The sequence below is a fragment of the Juglans regia genome, chromosome 1 (assembly GCF_001411555.2).
Source record: "Juglans regia cultivar Chandler chromosome 1, Walnut 2.0, whole genome shotgun sequence".
Lineage (NCBI taxonomy): Eukaryota > Viridiplantae > Streptophyta > Magnoliopsida > Fagales > Juglandaceae > Juglans > Juglans regia.
Genome location: NC_049901.1, coordinates 42333063 through 42353746, shown reverse-complemented (window position 1 = coordinate 42353746; position 20684 = coordinate 42333063). Strand labels below are relative to the sequence as shown.

General features: G+C 31.7%; 1 protein-coding gene across 1 annotated transcript; it reads right to left on the bottom strand.

Moving 5' to 3' along the window:
• Positions 1-8173: 8173 nt before the first annotated feature.
• Positions 8174-12217, bottom strand: LOC108996036 (probable WRKY transcription factor 21). Its single transcript, XM_018971770.2, has 3 exons — positions 10828-12217; positions 10559-10684; positions 8174-8700 (listed from the first exon to the last, which is right to left on the bottom strand). Exons 1-3 carry the CDS (start codon positions 11589-11591, stop codon positions 8556-8558), a joined length of 1035 nt encoding a protein of 344 aa, XP_018827315.1. The 5' UTR covers positions 11592-12217; the 3' UTR covers positions 8174-8555.
• Positions 12218-20684: the final 8467 nt, after the last annotated feature.

Below are 20684 nucleotides of genomic sequence, written 5' to 3'. Positions count from 1 at the left end.
TCAAAAGTGTTTTATTTTATTTTAATATTATAATTTTTTAAAATTTTTATATAAAATATAATAAATAATTTAATTTTTTAATTTTTAAGATAATAATATTAAAAAAATAACATTTTATTCAATATAATCTCTACTCATGTCGAAACGCATTTAATTAACGCACAGACTTATAAAACATATTTTGAATGTGAAAATGATAAATGAATCACAAAAATTAGATGGAGAAGGGCTTTGCAGGAAGGGACGAAGGATTCATTTGGACGTGAAATTGAGTTAAATTAAAATGAAAGTTAAAAATTAAATAAAATATTATTTTTTAATATTATTATTATTTTAAAATTTTAAAAATTAATTAATTATTATATTTTATATTAAAATTTAAAAAAATTAAATAAAATAAATTTAAGATCTAAACGGACCTGAAATGTTTTAGTTATAAAATAAAATATTAGATAAATAAATTTATAAATTGATATAATTTAGATTTTGTTTTGATATATAAATGATTTTATCTCATTTTATTATTATTATTTTTTTATTTTTTTATAATAAATAATTTAATTTTTTAAAATTTTAAAATAATAATATTAAAAAATAATATTTTATTTAATTTTTAATTTTAATTTAAGATCATCTTATTTTATTTCACTATCTAAACGAGACTATAACTCTTATATAAAATCATTTCATCTCATCTTATTATAATTTTGACTTGTGATATACAGAATATAAACTAACTATTATTTTATCATCATGATCTAATTCATTGATATAACTCTCTACAGACTAACCGTCTAAAAGACAACATTTTATCTTTAGACAGATTTAACAAATTCTACATTCTATCATAAGATAGAATTAAACAATTTTACACTCTAAGGAAGAGTGAAGGACAAAAATTTAAGAGATTTTTTTTTTAAATCTAAAACAAACGAAATAACAGAAAACGAAAAAAATATATAGGAAAATAATGAATTACAGCTTAGAAAGTTGTATATTTGCATTCAACTTTAGAGAAAATAAAAAATGCAAACACAGAAAATGTGGTGACTCGTGAGGGATACGTGCCACCCATGGAAGTACGAAAGAACGTCAGGTCTAAAAAAATCGATGATCCTAGTCCTAAAAAAGTCGTGCGTAGCAGTGATAGAGCTCCCCTTGCGATGACATATGGATGTCACATGCGCATTTTAGGCCGCGTATGTAGCTCACACCTCGATTTGTTTGACGAGAGTCTTCGTCCATCTGAAAGATTGATGTCTTGAAAATCTTACGATAAAGCGCGTGGTGGTCGCTTGGCTCCGAAAAATAATAGATCACAAATTGAATTAAAAAGTATTGCTATCTTAATGTGATATATTAGATTATAAATTTATTTTTATTGTTAAATATATATAATGTATTATATAAATTTATGAAATTATTTTTATAAATTTTTTATTTAAAAAATAATTGTTTTGAATCAAACAATAAATTTGGAAGAAACGTGCAGTACAGTCCGCACCAATAATAATAAATATAATTTTAGAGTGAATAAGTCATATATATATATATATATATATATATTTTTAAAAAAACTTGATCTAGTTTTAAAACATAAATTTTTACTAGATGTCATATCTATTTAAGGAGTTATTTTACTCATTATTTTTTCATATCATATTTTATTTCTATTTTTAGTTTTTAAAGTGAAATTTGAATTTATTTTTTTAAAATTAATTAAATTCTTGTATTTATCATTCATAAATTATAAAAAAATTTAAAAAATTATATATATTATGTGATTTGTGAAGATGATCAATCGAATAGAATTTTTATTATCAAATCGGAAGTATAAGAACCGGTGGAGTCATATGATTAAGCGCGTGCAGTGTAGAAAGATGAAAACTGGGGAGAAAGGGAGGCGCCTTTTGACAGGCTGAGGGTTACGGTCTCTCTCTCAAAAAGTAGTCTTCAGAATCATAGTTCCCTTTGACTCGGCCAAACCCTCTTCTCTCTCCCTCTGGCTGTGGCTTCTTCCTTACGTTACCCAGAGCCTCTCTCAATCCTGATTGACTGACCCGCCGCCCCCACTGACATTCTCTCTCTTTTTAACTTCATCCACACGCTCTCTTTTTTTTATCAAAATTTTTTTTTCTCATCCTTACATCACATCATACAGTATATATATTTAAAAAATATTATTTTATTCACTCATTTTATTTTTTTATTTTCACACCTGATATATTTTAATTTTTTTAATCTTTTTAATTAATAATTAAAAAAATAACTATTTGAATATTATTATTTTTTTATATTTTTTAAAATATTTTAAAATAATAAAAAATGTATATTAAAAAATTTAAAATATTAAAATATTAAATTTTACCTAACAGACAGATTGAATAGACTATTCTACCGTCCAGAATAGTCAAATTCTATATTTTTTAAACATCACACAGTATATATTTAATAATAAATTGTAAATAATAAATTGTAAATAATAAATTAAATTAAATATTATTAAAATATTATTTTTAATTTTATTATTATTTAATATTTAAAAAAATTAAATTATTTATTATATTTTATAAAAATATTTTTAAAAAAATTAATAACAATTAAATAAAATAAAATAAATAAGATTTTTTTTTCTCTCTCAATTTCTTTTTCCTTCTCTCTTTTATTTTCTTTATCCTCCGAACAGTCGTAACAAGTTTGGTACGGATGTTAATCAAATCTAAAAAAAAAATGCTAGATACGGTTGATAGATATGGTGGGATACGTGAGTTTCTTGTATTTCTTTTTAAAAAAATATAATTTATGGTTAAAAATTTAATTTTTTATGTAAATTTTAGATTTATTTTTTTAAATAAATATACAAGACTTGCATACTTTAAAACTGTAAATATTATTTCTCTAAAAAGAATTATGAATTTGAGTTTCTATTATACTAACAAGTTTTGCTTCATATAAACATTTAACACTACACTCATAGTAAAACACATTTTAACATAATTGATATAGTAAGCTTCAACGATGTGTTGGGTGTATAAAAAACTATTGTTAAATATACTCTCTCCATACTAAGGTTGTGTTTGGATGTTGAAGTGAGTTGAGTTGAGTTGAGTTGAGTTGAGATGATAAAATATTGTTATAATATTATTTTTTAATATTATTATTATTTTGGGACTTGAAAAAGTTGAATTGTTTATTATATTTTGTGTTGGAATTTGAAAAAGTTGTAATGATGAGTTGAGGGTATTTAACTAACCAAACGAAGCCTAACACATAACTAATAGGAATGCATCATATTAATTAGTTTAGATACACATAAGCAATTTCAGTTACACAGTAAGTCCAAGGGCACATATATAAGTTCAGTCTATGTCAAACACAAAAAGGCTACATACCAACTTCAAAATAATTAATACAGATCTCATAGTGGTTGTCTAGTTACATTTTTATCAAAAACATGTCTTCCTAGATTTTTGCATTCTCTAACCTTAAAGATGACCTTAGGCTGCAGTCTAGAGAAAATAATATTTTAAATCTATATTTATTCAAAAAATATATAGCAAGGGAAATTATTAAAACACCAAAGTAATGAAACCTAATGAAAAAGTCACCAAAGAGAAAAGGCAAAAGGCAATCAACTGTACATATATATATAAATATGTGCACTTTGATCTAGTATGCAAAGAAGATAAACATGGCTCATTAACCTAATCCCTTTGCATTTCAATATAAAATGTAAAAATAGCTTTTATGATTCATGTCAAATTCAAAATAATAACCCAATCAAAAAATCAAGTGCCCATTTTGATGAAGAGAAACTGTTATAAGGGAAGTTTGTGGGAACTTCAGCTTTAGAAATTGCAACTAAAGTCTAATGCAAGTTGTCAAGTTCTAAGAAAAAATGAAGAGAATTTAGAAAAATGACCATTTGAAAAATAGGAAGAAAAATTTGATGGTGATACATTATTTGAATATCACAATGGTTGCTTCTTTTACTCCCTTATTACATCCATAATGAGTGCTTCAGCACCCCTATCACCTCGTTGGGGACTTTTTGATCATTAAGTAGGTGACAACTTGCTGTTGAATTTATTTTTAACTATATTGCCATTATTTTGTAAAAATAGAGTTTTATCAATTCTAGCATTAAATAGAGCAGTATACTGCAACAAAGAAAATGTCCAAAATGCCAGATAGTTTTGGCAGATCAAAATGCATATTATTAATCAAAAGGGAGGGTGGGAGGAAGTGGAGAGCAAGAGAGGGACAAAGCAACTACGTGACAGCATGCAACATAATACTTTGAATTTGTTTCGATCACTACAAGCAACATTCGACAGGACTCGAGTGCTAACCTGATGGAAGAGAAAGAGCTTTAGACCCAAAGAAAAAAAATAATTCATCCTCACAGGAACTAGTACAGTGAGTTAAATATCATCAAGTAACATACAAGATATGAAGAAGCCGTATTGTTTGGCACCGTATATAATACAAGAAAGTTCTGGACAGTCATTCACAACAAAAGACATTTAAATTTAAAAAGAAACTTGGTTATTGATGGGAATGGAAGGCCAAAATGTCTTTGAACATCTCTGTGCAGAGGCGACAGAGTCCTTGAAATTTGGACTCCACATTCTAGAATATCTCATATTTCACTCCAAGCCACAACAACCCAATTGGATCAGATAGCATGCAACAATAGAAGACACTAACAAGATCTTTCACAACAAGCTCAAGAATTAACTTAGATTGATCTAACTCAAAAACAAGCTGCTATCATCACACAAAATACTGTCATCACACAAAATAAATAGCAAGCATCTAAATAAAACCCAACATTCAGATTAATCTAACTCAAGTTGCTATCATCACACAAAATAAATAACAAGCATCTAAACATACCCAACATCAAGTCACAATTCAGATTACAATCAGCTCACAAAAAGTTAACATTTCCAAAATGCAATCATCCATTTAAAAAAAAAAAAACGAATTCAGATCTTAATAGCGACTACCATCCACATGTTTATCCAAAACATGTGATTGGGCAGCAACTAAAAGCTGAAAATCTGATCATTTGAATGCCGAAAAATGTTTAGTAATGTTGTAAACCCAGAAGTGATGACAATTGAATGTAATGTTATCGACTGAATACAAAGTTCCAAGAAAATAAAATTAATTGAAATATATATATATAAATATATATATATATATATGTATTGCCCATGAAGAAACAACAAAATGATTGAAAAAAAGGATTGAAAAAACAACTCATTGTTTCAAACAAATCAAACAACAGAAGGATTGAAACACATACATGGAGTGCAAAATTTCTTCACGGGAAAAAATACATACATAAGGATACAAATGTAGTGTAAAATTTCTCATACATGCATATATGATTAATATATAAAGATGGGGGGGAGAGTGAACTCATGGAGATAGATCACATTCGGAGCGAATAATCAAAGAAGAGAAAGGAGCGGTAACGGCTTGCCTGGAGGTGATGAAGGTCCTCTTTCACCTGAAACACTCCGTACTCGTAGGAACTTGAACTTCAGTGGAGGTTTAATTTCAAATGGACGAAGATGAACTGGTGACTCTCACGACAAATGGAATGGATAGCTTGGCGAAAAAAAATGAGAGGAAACGGAGGGAAGAAACGAATTTGAAGAAAGGGAGATGAAGAAAGGAAATCTGAGAGTCGGGAAGAAAGAGAGAGGAAGTGAAAAGGGACTTGAGGATTTCAAGGGGAGAGGAAAAAAGGCAGAGAAAGTGCAAGGGATTTCGGGGGGAAAGGAAGAAAGGCAAATGAAAAGAAAAGGGAGAAAGCAAAGACATCACGGGCGAAAATCAAATTTTGCTAACAAAATAATGCTGATAGCCATGAACAGTAGGTTTTCAAATTTAAAGATGAATGGAAATGTCCTGTAGCTTAAAGCTTGAGATTTGAGTAGATGGTGAATCTAATACCAGAATCTTAAAGCTAAAATCATCAAAGTTTGAAGATTTGACTCATTTTGATGAATCCAATACCAGTACTCTCAGCACTCAACTTTTACTTATTAATTGGAGGATTAAAGAGTGTCACGTCTCACATTATTAGTTGATTTGAAACATAGTCAATTGTAGCATCATTCAAACCTCAAAATTAAGCCTAGTTTGGATGGAGAGATGCTTTCATCTCATATCATATTAATATCCAAACACCACAAATACAAACACTTTTCAATTTCAAATGTTTAACTTTTTCATTTAATTATCACCTAATTATTACAACTTTTTCAAACTTCCAAACAAAATACAAAAAACAATTCAACTTTTTTAAATCTCAAAACAAAAGTTTTATTAAAATTTTATATTCTTATAATATTTTAATTTTATAATATTTGTATTCAACTTTTTCTCTCTCATTTTCCAAAATCCTATAAAATATTTTAACTCAAACCATTTCAAACTCATCTCAACTCAAATATCTCACTACTATTCACAAATTATTTCAATTCATGTTAGCTCACTATCCAAATCAAGACTTAGGCCCCGTTTGGATTCGGAAAGTGTTTCATCTCATCTCATCTCATTATTACAACTCTGTCAAATTTCCATACAAAATATAATAAACAATTCAATTTTTTCAAATCCCAATTTAATTTTTTCAAATTCTAAAACAATAATAATATTAAAAAAATAATATTCTAATAATATTTTTTTAACTTTCATATTTTATTTAAAACCATCTCATCTCATCTTTCAATCTAAACCAGCCCTTAAACTTCTATCAGACTAAAGTTTTTATGAAGAGAAAAGCTTGAAACAAGTCGGGTGTTATATTTCACTTTACACTGGCCAATAGATTTTCAACACATATGAGACTTATGTGTCTTGTGATGTGTTCGAGTTTATTGAATTGTATCTCTTCTCTTTCTCTCCTCTCCCCCGCACCCTTTCTTCTTTCTCCTCTCCCATTTTCCATTTCTCTTCTCTCCCCAGTGCCCTCTCCTCTTTCTCCTCTCCCCTTTCTTTCTCTCCCCCACAAAACTCTCTTGGTCTCTTGTTTGATTTTGAATATCTTTTGTAATGTGTCTGTAAGGAGATTGGTGATTCGCACCTTAAGTAATGGGTAACAGCAAAGTACATACGTCGAATATAGAACTCACGAGTTCTTGATCTTTTTCAAAAACTCTTGTATTCCTTTATTTTTTGGGTTTTTGAAACTTTCTTTTTTAGCCGCTGGGTTGCTCTTTTTTAGCTGAGATTGTCTCCATGTGAGTTTATTGTTTAATTTGCTACACTCTATACGTGTCAGCTCTTCATTCTTGGGTGTGGAATTAAATAATTTATTTATTTTTCCCCATTAAATACTAGCAAGAGAACAAACAATAGGTTGCCAGCAAACCGGTACATGACCTAGGGAGGCTAGTGACCATTTCCCATGATTTGGAAATACTTGGAAATGGTCCCAATAATATAATATTGGATGCCAAAGGAAGAATATTACCATAAAATGTGAAGCATGCCTACCCATTTTGGTCCCCTTGCAACTCACATGCGTTGTTGTTGACTCCTAAAATCTGGACACTTTGAATAATTCTTCTAGAAACAGAGATGAACAGAGAAGTGAAAAATAGAGCTACATTTTTATTAGAAAAGGACAGTTTCAAGTCCACAAAATTGGATACATAATCCAAGTACTTCCTTCTCGGCCTAATTCAGTTTTATTTTACCCAAACTGGCTGATATTTCTGGCCCCTAAATTGCAGTTTCATTAGCACATTTCATACTCACAAGTGCTCACTGCCTGCAATTGACATATCTTTTTGGGAGGTGACATCCTAATCTAGTTAAAATGAGATTAAATAAATTGAAATAAAAATTAAAAATAGAATAAAATATTTATTAGAATATATTTTTTGAATATTATTTTTATTTTAAAATTTAAAAAAATTAAATTATTTATTATATTTTATGTAAAAAATAAAAAAAAAATATAATAAGTAAATGAGATTAAAAATATTATAAAAATAAACGATAACTCAAATTCAAGTCAAACAACACTTGTCACGACTGAAGAGCAACAGTAAAAAATCAGAAGCGTTGGTGACTGAGGCGAGTTGATGTATGTGAAAAGCGTCGCCTCTCACTGTTACACACCAATTACGATATACCCAAAAGGAAATCTAAAAAGCTCCAACCCTTTTGAGGGAAGAGCCAAGTTTTTACTCTTCTAGTCACATAGCAGATGCAATGGCATCTTCTATCATTCATTCTGAACCCGAGCCCCCTAGGCTTTTTAAAGCATCTCTAGCTAAAAAGGATTAAAGGAGTTCTTACAATTTGAAACCCCCGACAGTACATAATTCTTCAGTTAAGTATGGGGACTCATGCCAATTTGTCAGATAAAGGCTCCAAGTCAACCCTTCAGAACCAAGAAACTGCTCCAAGTAAATATATCCATGGTCAAGCAATGCAAAATATGTACATTCCAAGCCAACCAATACATTAGATTTTGGTAAACTAAAAAGCAGGGCTTGGCCTTCGTAAATATCTCTCCATGCGGTTCATGTGGTTGTAGACTGTGATGGTAACCTGGGGTGGTTATGCTCGCCTTCATAGGTAACAATGAGCATGGAAGGCTCTTCTAAGCACCTCTCAACATGCTTCCTCGCAGGACAACCTCTCATGCTGCTACATTTGTAGTATCCCCTGCACAAGTTCACAAACAGCTTCTCAAACTTACTAAGCCCCCTTAAATGTTGAAACTTGAAGTTCATGCAAAAACTGTAACAACTTTGAAAGTTTGGAAACATTTTAATTTAGTTATTATTCTTTTTTTTTTTTATACAAGTATAAATATCATATATATCAATAGGAGTAACCAAGTACACTAGATGTATACAAGAAAACATCTAGCCCATACTAGAGAGCTCCAAATGACTCAAAAAACCCGTGAAAAACTACATAAAATACACCAAACCCGAATTGGAATAAAACAAACCTCCCAAACCCCAACCCCAACCCCTTGTTTCCCGTAAGACTAAAATCCCGTTTGGATTCAAAGATGAGTTGAATTGTTTATTATATTTTGTGTAAAAATTTGGAAAGGTTGTAATAATGAGATGAGATGAGTTGATGTGAGTTTCCAATCCAAATTGGGGCTAATACTCTACCCGAAACTCTCTCTACGAGAACGTCTTCATAATGCCCTCCATTTAGTCTTCCATTGACTTGAGCTACTACCCTCAGCGTTGTAGTTGATTGTCCAAGAAAGACGTTTTAACTCCCAACTTTTCTTAAAACTTTATTTGGTTTCAAGCGACTAGCTCGCCACAATCGCAGTGAGTAGTGATTTATATTCTTCCATGTGAAAGCCCAACGATATGTTGAATCTCATTAACTTTATGCAGAACTCAATCCAATGGTGAACCCGCCATATTGTTTATCGGAGAAAGAAACCAAGAGAACAACATTATTCCCAAACACAATATCTAATTGCACTCTTGACCCTAGACATTCCTCCTCACAAGGCACCAATGACAAACCCATAATTTCCTCCCCGTCATATCCCGCATTCAAATCACGAAACTCCTCAACAGTTAATGGTGACAACAGCAATGGTAGCTGTCCATTGTTGCAGTCACCATTAAGAACCCGTTTAGATGTTGAGTTGGTTTGAGATGAGTTGAGTTCTTTATAAATAGCAGTGAGTTGAGATAGTGGAGAGAGTTTTATAAGGCCCACTTAAGATAGGTTTAGATGTGTTTGGATGTTAAAATGAGTTTAGGTGCATTTATAGAAAGTTGAAAAATGTTGGTCCAGCGTGTAAAGAAGTGTTGAGTTGAAAAAGGTTGCGAGTCCCATATGTAAAGAGATTTTGAGTTGAGATGAATTTAGTGATTTGAGAATTTGGTATTTAGATAATAGACTCAACTTAAAATTAGACTCAACTCAGTTCAATCCAAGTTCCAAACATGGCCTAAAGGTTCCTCCCCTCCATCGACAAGAACATTGCTTGTATGTGCTCCACCCCCAGCAACAGAGGAAGCATGAGGAAAAACTCTTGGTTCCTAGACTTGGACTTTAGTTTTTTATTCTTTCAAATGTTGCATCTAAATCGTGGCGCTTCACTAAACTATAAATACATTGGTCAGTGCGAATAGTATTTTTATTGGGTACGTAGCTCACGTTTATTGCTATTCCAATGGAGAGTAGTGAACAATCACAAAATACCATCCAATGGCCAATCACAGCTAATTGAAAGTTAAATCACAGAAAACCATCATATGGTCAAACACCTCGCCTCAGTTATGAGGAAAAAAGGATGCAGATCTTTTTCCACTGCAGTACTTCTCAAAATAAAGATTGGAAAGAAACAACAACGCTAACATCTACTCATCAGAAAAAAGTTAACTCTAATTTCCATGAACAACTAATAACACTTCAGTTAAGTGCATTACGCCCTAAAAAATGCATATCAAATTGCAGAACAGCGATAGTTAAAATGAAACTTTAAAGCCAATCATCAGATTTACAAAACTTGACGTGAAGCAGAGATTCAACATACCTAGGATGAGGAGAACCCTTGATTGGCTTCTGCCCATATTTCCTCCATGAGTAATCATCAGGAGGTATATCTGCAAGCTTGTTACTGATTGCAGGTACCTTGATCAATCTCTTCACCCTATGTTTCCTGCAAGCAAAGTAAAGCATATTAAGAAAAATCTGTCTACAAAAAATGAAATCGTTTCACATAAAAAAGGTAAAGAGGAAAACTACAGAATAAGATCCAAGACCAAAATAAATGGAAGAGATGGAGAGGAAAAAAAGTCTAACCTCTTCTTTGAGCAGTGACATCTACCACTGCTCCCACACTTCACACTCCCATCCTCTCCCCGGGCAAAACACTTTCTCTTATGCTGTTGTGAATTCTGATCTGAAGAGTGAGGTGCCCCAATTAAATGGAAAGCACTTGCGTCCAAGTTAGCTACACTCCCATCTATACTCAAGGAGGAAACAAAAGACCTAGTGGATGACATTGTGGGAGTACAACTAGAGCTATCGAAATTCAGGTTTATGCCACTATTGCTCCTGCGATACATCATCTCGGCTTCTTGTTTCGCCTGTTGCTGCTGAAGCAATAACCTCTGCTGGTGTTGTTGTTGGAGGAAGTGATAGTGTGTTGATGGTGTTTTTTGGGAAAGTTGGAGAGGGCTTTTCCCATTTGAGCTCAATTCCAAAGATGGGTTTCCCAAACACAGATTACTCTTAACGTTAGAGCCAATTTCTTGAATTGGGTTTCCAGGAAAGCTAGACTGAAGATATTGAAGATTTTTGGACTGCTGATCTGTTCTACAAGTGGGGTTCTCTAAGAGTATGTTTTGGGGAAAAGAGATTTGGAGTTTCTTGAGCTTTCTCACTCTTGCATGGCCCAAACCTGTATTTAAAAGAGAAACGACTTTCTTGAACCTGAAGACAGCCTCCCCAGTTTCTACCATTAAATTTCTACACTGAACCTGATCTTGAGGCTGAGACAAAAGGCTCAGAACTCTATGGCAGCTCTCCACGGCTGCTTTATTAGCTCCTTCAACCTCCTCCATACTAAGCCCCAACCAAAAGAAAAAAAAAAACTAGAGAACCGAACACCAAAAACCTAACTAACGTACACCATAAAAGACCACAAGATATAAGATAACTACTCAAACAACAGATATTCAGCCATCTATATCGGACAGAACAAAAACCCAAGTCAAAATCCCATTTTCACCGAACTTGAAACGCCCAAGCTAGAGATTTTCATTGAAAAATCAGGAATTTCACCATAGCAAAGGCTCAGTTTTCCGAAACAAAGAAGACCAGGAGAACACTAAAAACTGGGTCAGTGAAGATTGATTGAAAAAGAGAAAACCCCAAATAGAGATGAAACCATATACAGCTATTTTCACAGAAGGAAACTGATCAAAGCTAGAATGAAAAAGCAGGAATAGCACCAAAGGACAGACCTTGTTGGACTTGGTGCAGCCAAACCCTAGATTCTCATTCTTCTTCGGTGGTTTTGAGATTGAAAGGTGTGAAAGAGAAGAGGAAGACTTTTGCTTCGCTTGAGAATTCACAGCGCCAAAAGAATACAAAGCCCTCCACTTTCTCCTCAACAATATTTTATAATTTTTCCAGAGAAAGAAGGAAAAACACAAAGAACTCAAGAGAGAAGGGATGTAGAGAGAGAAAGATAGGCATTTAAATAAGGAATGCTGCAGAGAAATGAAACTGCCGTCTGTGTCACAGATTTGAAGGTGGGTCCCACACAAAGACCTCTGTCACTCTTTTTCTCCTCTCCCCCATTTTCAGCTTCAATTAATTCAAGACTGCTGTGTCTCTTAGCTTGCGCCTTGCGTTTCACTACTTCCAAAAGATGAAACTATGTGCTTTTGTCTTTGCTGTCATTAAGCTGTTGAGGTTTGTTTGTAGTGTATATATATATATATAATATATATGTCGGGGGTTGGACTTGGCTTATGTGAACACTGTAGTTCTTCTAATCCTCCACTTGGTCTTCATGCCAAAAAGGATTCATATTCTCTTCAGTTTCTTCCACTGCACTCTTTCATCTTGCATCTTCTGTCCTTGTTGGTATATTGAGACTTGAATGTCATCATCTCATTACACAAAAAAAAAAAAAAAAAAAAACATTAATGAATAAGAAAAATGCTTGACAAACAAAAAATATCTATTATTAAAAATTTTAAAAAACTTAGGATCGATTGGTATCTGATTCTCAAAACCAAGATGCTTGCTTTTCTTTTGATCCTGGCAAACTGTTTTCGCAATGATATAATTTATTAATAATCACCTTTCACTATTAAACTATAACTCATGTAATTAACAAGATTAAAAAATTATTTTTATTTTAATAAAAAGTTATTCTATTATTAAATTAGTGTGTAGAGTATACATATATATCACTTAAAATTTTAATATTTTTTAAATCAAATTATATCATATAAATACTTTACTAAATATATAATCTCTTTTAGATAGTGAGCTGAGATGAGATGATTTTAGATAAAAATTAAATAAAATATTGTTAGAATATTATTTTTTAATATTATTATTATTTTAAAATTTGAAAAATTAAATTATTTATTATATTTTGTGTAAAATTTTAAAAAAATTATAATAATAAAATAAGATGATATAAAACTATTTAATGAAACCATAATCTATGTAGAGTTATAAGCAGAATTTTTCATAAATAATAAACCAATACAGAAGAACAAAGCCAACATGCACATAAACTGCTACTGTTTAAAATTATTTTGTTTTCACTTCTCTGGGTTTACTTTCCTTTGAAGTGTTTTTTGTTTTTTTTCTTGAAATTGTTTTCCCCTGTGATCTGCGCGGCTTTATCAAAAGAGCACTGCTATTCCTACATAAGTTTTTCACCGAAAACTTCTACCGAAAGGCAAAAGTTTTTTTTTTTTTTTTTTTGCTTTTTTTTCAATCATTTTTTTAAACACTTTAAATATTTTTAAAAAATATAAAAAAATCATAAATTCATTTAAAAACATTCTTTAATCACTAAATAAAAAAAAAAATTGCCTTTCGGTAGAAATTTTCGGTAGAAAACTTACGTAGAAATAACATTTTCCTTATCAAAATATCCGCCAACAGTGGGACCCATGAACGGTCCCCGAGAGAGAATGACTCTTTCTTATATAGCCGTTACGAAGGGCAACGAATGGAAAGTTGCCACGTTTAAAATACCTCGCTCCAGTCTGACACGTACTGCTAGGTTCTGTTGACTGCCCTATTCTCCAAACCGCTATCTTGCACCGACGGTACATTGCTCCTAATTCCGTGACTGACACCGCGTGGGTCCCGCCGTCGTTGACTTCACACCCCCGTTCTCTCGGTAGAGTAATCTGGTAGACACTTTATTTAGAAAAATACTTTAAGCAATATTAATTAGAGAAATTAGATGAAGAGGTTGGAATCATTTATTAATTGAGAAATTATACTTGTAATTATGAATATATAAGTATTATATAATTATTTATAAATAAATAAATAAATATAATATTTATATAATAAAAAAATTAATTTTTTAATAATAGATTCTACTCTTTTTTAAAATAATTATACAATATTTATACATTCTACGACTGTATATAATATTACTCTTATTAATCAGAGAAAAATCAATATTAAAGTGTTTATCTAGTTCACATTTTTCAGGACTCTTGAACAAATAGTCTTAAATGTAGTGAGATTTAGGTTCCGTTTACATTTAAAATTTATCTCTTCTCATCATTATAATTTTTTTAAATTCTCATATAAAATATAATAAACAATTCAACTTTTTCAAATCTCAAAATAACTTTATCAAATTTTTACATAAAATATAATAAATAATTTAATTTTTATTTTACCATTCACAAACGATCTCAATCCATCTCAACTCATCTCAAAATCTAAACCACTCTTTATACGTTGTCTATTTCTTTTGAAATTATATTATTCAGTTTGGAGATAAATTAGATCAGAGATTTGCTATCATCAGCTGTTTGTCTAAATTATACACAACATAAAAAGTGTTCATGTTAGATTCACAACTCTCGAACAAATATCATTAAATGTAATGAAATCTATACCTTATATTTATTTGTTTTTAAAATCAAATTATTTTAATTTGAACACAGAATTTAAAGAAATTCGGGCAAGTGTTATTAACTTATTAGCAATAATGCACATTTGGTTGCGTGATGAATATCTTTAACATGAGTCAAAGGCATTAGCATAATTAATATGTGTTCATAATTGGAGCTAAGACATATTCCTTTAATCATTCTTCACTCAATCTCAAACTAATAGTAAAATTATCAACCTTTCCCCTAGGAATATTTGCTTCATGAAAAATAAATGAAGATTTATTTCATTCGATCTTGAAGATTTAATTATACATATAACATGTGGAATATTTAATTATATTGAATAGAGTGCGGAGTTAAAATTTAAACTCAAACTCTTTATTTCGATATCATATAAAATTATTATTTATCTTAAAAGTTGATAGAAAAAATTAAACTTAATTATTTGTATTAAATTCTTAACAGTATACTACAATAATCCTTGAGAAATATTTTAACTACAAAATGATTAAATAAAAATAAACTCACAAATTGAAGTGATTTGACGTGGTGCGTCAGATTGTAAAATTACTTTTATTATAAAATAGATCTAACGGATGTCATAAAGTTATATTAGTTTGTAAATTTATTTTTATGTAATTTTTTTATATCTATAACAGTTCACTTAATCCTTACACGTGCGTACACACAACTTATGTATATATTTAAACAACTCAATTTAACTTTTTTTGTTTTTTTCTTTTTGGTACCATTTCCATGTTACATAGAAGGTGAAACTTGAGTCACAATCTATATTTGTCCTAAAATTGGACGATAAATAAAAACATATATCATGGGATACTGTTAATTGATCCCATGATCATCCATATATGTCCAACAAATAGTGCTGGGATTTCAACGTCAGTCAAACATGGGGGGAGCATTTTTTTCTTCCCCTTCCTAAGAAAGATAGGCCGGTAAGGAAAGACAATTTCCTTTGCATTGTTGAGGTGACAAAGCCATCATGCCTCACACCAAACTTGTCTGGTTGAATAGTTCTATCCATAATTGCTTGGAAAGAAAATTAATAGACTTGGATTAGCATTTTTGTCTGAGGATGGATGGTTCGTTGTGTCCAATTTTGGACAACCTTACTTTCATTGTCCTTCTTGTCAAACCATTTACCAAACCCCTTTCTAAAGTTTCAACCTTCTCAGCAGTGTGCTTTGACCTCTCGATAGAAAGAAGATTAGAAGAATAATGTTGTTTGGATTCTATGTTGTTTTCACTTCATCATTAAAAAAAAAAAACCAAAAAACTAGTTAATTTGGTAGTTGGGAGTTCAAATTCATATATTTCACCGACCAAATAAACATCTGCTAGAGTATTTTCATTGGATTAGTTAAAGTTAAAGTTAAAATACATTTTTTATGAATGTAAAATGAATTTTATTTTTAACTATTTCATTCACATAAGTCTCCACGTTAGAATAACCATTTTTTCATTATATGAAAATAAAATAATATAAGATGAATTTAACTTTGGCTATTCATATCAAATCTCTACATTGGATTATCCATTTATTCATTATATAATAATGGATAATTAATAATTTCAAAAATATTTTAATTTTTTTAATTATGAATTTATTTTATTTTATCATATTTTACTATTCATAATATTATATATTAATTAGTAATCATATTCTAATTATATATTTTCAATTGTCATTTAAAAGAGAGAGAAATAATTGATATAAAAGGGAGAGAGAAATAATTAATATAAAATGTATTTAATGAATGAATAGTTCATTTTAAATTTAGAAATAATTTTAGAAATGACTGTAGCTAAATTTCAATGTGATCACATTTTATGATTTAACAGCTAAATCTTTAATGGATTTAACTTTTAGCTAATCCAATAAAAGTGCTTTTAAAAATAAAAAGTAGAATGATGTGGAAAATATTAAAACAAACTTATCTTTTAATTTAACTTTTTATAAGTGACACATCAATTTGTCCAGATTTATAGTAAATCTCATCATACTTATAACATTACTCATTGAACATAGTACGTTTTTGGTGTGGTTCATGCATTTTTAGTGTAAAATCTAGGAGATGACCTTGATTCTTTCTTAAAAAAATAGTATGTATCAATTATTATTTATCCTTTATACTCCTTTCCTCGTTTGAAATAAAATATCCCCTTTTTATGTTATTTTCTGGGAAATAAAATATCACCTTTTGAGGACTGAGTTACATGCTGGATGGTTTACTTTTAAGTCTTTATGACTTGGCGTCGGTGGCATGAGCTTTTAAACTAATAAAACTGCGAGCAGCCTTTTCAGATTAATAAAATTAATCATATATATTTTACCTTTCCTTTTTCAAGGAATCTCAAACAGTCTGTTCTTTGGATTTTGTTTCTAAAGGCTCTCAGTTTCGTTCTCACTGCCCGATTAGGGAATAAACACTGCAGCCCATGTGTTCACAGGTGAGTGTGTCTGCAAATGAAACAATCTCCTACCTTCTTTTACTTACAGACACAGAATGGTTGCTTGATGCCATGCTAGAGAGCTCTCTGTTAGCCCCACCCACCTGGAAACATCCCCATTCATAAACAAGATGAGGCCACTTTGTCCTGCCTCATTAACCCCACCAAGGGAAAATAAAATAAAATAATTATGTCCCTTTATCTTGGTTGAAGAATATCTTCTTAGAGCTTTTGGTTGCGTTTGAACGTTGAGTTGATTTAAATTTTTTATGAATAGTTATAAGTTGAGATAGTAGAGTGAGTTTTGTAAGATTCACTTAAGATGAATGCTAAAATTAGATTAAACTGAATACACTTTAACAACCAAACGGATCGAACATTATCTTTAGGGGTAGTTGCACATGGAATTTCTGACTTTTACTCCTTAATTCATAAAGCAAAAGAGGTTCTTTGGGATCTGGTATTATGCTTTTGAGGTACGGGCATGATTATAACCAGAAGTGGAAAAAAAGTAGGTCTGGTTTTGTGCCCAATTAATGCAATCAGTCATTTGTGTTCAATCTAAGATGGTAATGGGCTAAATGAGGAACACAAATGTAGAAGAATTGGAGATATCTCCCTCGTGTTAAATCCAAATATTGTTCTGATTTTTGCAAATCTGATTAAACATAAAAGCACGATCATGGGCCTCATTGTTTTTTGTAATCTTTTTTGGTTGTCCACAAGGATGCCTCTTTGTTGCCAGTGTTCTAGCTCTAATCTGATTTGACACAGTTATGCCATGTTCATACCTTTTTTTACCCTAAAAAATGCAGGCCACCACACACATTTGCATTCGGACAGTGATATAGCAATTAGTAAGATAACAGCAACACTTTCTTTGCGCTTTACGTCTGGAAATGATAATGGTTTAAGAGTTCACATGTACAAAAGTTCTCACACCTCAGTCTAGTTCTTGGAGTCCTTTTCTTTTTTTCCGATGGCAAGGAAGAAGAAACAAAACATATGTGTTTAAGAGTTTAATACCAGAAAACATCTCAATCCATGAAACTTGCACAGCTGAAAGGGTGCAAACATTTTACTCGTGCTGAGACCACTATCTTCAAGAAACATAAATGGTACTAGATGCTCAATAGTAGCTGACTCTAAGAGATAATATAACAGGCTCATAGTATTTTTAGGCTTAACTTAATAGGGGAAACTCATCAGAAGAGAAGAAAGAGAGAAGGCAGGAGGAGACAAAAGGCTAGAAAGGCTATCAAGAAGAAAAGAACGGAGTATACATAAATGAGGGATGATATGACATAAAGCAAATGAGAACATGAGATAAAAGGAAATAACACATATGACTTCAGGGACTAGCAGGCTAGGCTTCTCTGAGACTTCACATTCTTCAACCTCACCACATAGACTCCAGCGAGAGGAGGAAAGCCAGATAGTAGAGTTTAGATCTCTATTGTACAATAAGGATGAGAGACCATGATAGATTGTAAACAAGCATATTACAATGGATTTCTCCCCTCCTCGAACCCTCGTGGATGTAGACCTAGTGTCCAACCACGTAAATATGTGTGTCCCATTCTCTTTACTTTTCTTGCATTTTTTTACTGGTCACCGCCATTGATGCACGCACAGACACTATATAGCTGCATCGAACCACTGTCGAGGGCCCACACAACACCAATCGAGACCCGAACAACCTCAACGGGGCCAAGAATGGATATTTCTCCCCTTCCAGACTGTTGCTCTATTTTTAGGCATTAACACTGACATTTCACCCTTCCTTTGATATGTTAGATATGGTGGCAATTGGTAGCTAATCAACTGCACAACATAAACCTCGAAACCAATTCAGCTCAGAGTTCAAAATCTTGCCAAACATATCGGAGAAACTTTTGTTTCAAGTTCCGACACCCTTGTAGTTGGGACAAATTCATCTAAATGTATGAATAAATGATATCTTGTAGATCAACTATCTAGAGACTTTTGCTCCTAGCAAGCTCATCTATGCATTTTGACACCACTAAAAATGAAGGCTATCATGTAACAGAATTCAGCAAGATAAGACAAACTTGAAGGTAGGACACTAGCTGACTAGCATCAAACCACCAAACATAGATACATCAAGGGGTTTAAACATTGGCTGGTTTAGGATTCAGCTATTTATGAAGTGGATGGTTTTGTGATCGAAATGCTCCGTTTTTGCTTTAAATAATCTCTAGACCCCAAATCCACAAAGGAACTTATAATCTTTGCATTTGAATACAACCTTAGACCTTCCTCATTGAAACTCAAATCATGGTATTCATTATAGTAATACTCCAAGTAGTTTGATCCAAAACAAAAGATGAACAAAATTCTTTAAAACATCAAAATAGAACACTCATACGTCTTTGTTATTAGGGATCTTGAGAGCCAATTTACAAGAACTTTCACAAGACAGAACCTAACGACTTTCTTTTTTAGCGTTAAAGTAAAACAATAGTTTATTGATTGAATAAGGAGTATTTATTACGTCGAAATACTCCATCAGTCTTCGAAAGTCTTACTTTAACCATGCATTACGAATACATTTTGAATCGGCCCTTTCAAATCAACAAACCCACATGCCACAAGTCACATTTACAGGTAGTATTAGGGCAATCATCTCTCAAGAAGAAGATTCTACAAAGACCTGTCCATAAGAGATATTGCAACGTGAAGATATGCCACCAGATTTAGAAGCTTCTGGAAAGATTCCTCATAACAACAAATGCTGAGGTGTAGAGCTAGCTCTAGAATATTCTTGTATAACAGAATTGATGAGGTTTAGTGCTAGAGGTCGTGTGATTTGGAAAATAGTGGGATTATTCTCTTTCATGAGTCTTGTATAAATATTCTTTGTAAGGGTCTATATAAGTGTGATGAGTAACAAAGATGAAATGATATAATAGAATTATCGATTGAGGCATTCTCTCAAACACTTTCTCTACATTTCTTGTGTTAGTGCTTTGCTTGTTTCTTTATGGTACCAGAGCTACCAAAGGACCCACGTCCATTTCTTCTTTACCAAAGGACCCATGATCAATCCGATCATTATTAACTTAGCCACACACTTTGTTACACTCAAACTTACCATAGATAATTACCTTATGTGGAAAGCACAAATAGTGCCATTTCTCATGGGCTATCAGCTGTTTGGATATGTGGATGGCTCAACTGCTATGCCACCTCCCATAATTAAAGGAAATGTCAACCCAGTATACACCAAATGGATCTTGCAAGATTAGTTAATCATTTCAGCTATCAATTCCTCTTAATCAGACACGGTCCTAGCTCAAGTTCTTGATTGTGCAACCTTACACAAGGTATGGACCACGCTACACAGACTCTTTGCAGCTCAATCCTAAGCTCATGTGATGCAGACCCAGTATCAATTAGCAACTCTAAAGAAAATATGTAAGTCTATTAATGAGTCTTTTCACAAAGCAACATCATTGGCAGTCACTCTTGGCACTGCTAGCCAACCGCTCTCTTCATCTGAATTTATTATCTATTTACTGGCAAGCCTTGGCACTAACTATGAATAACTGG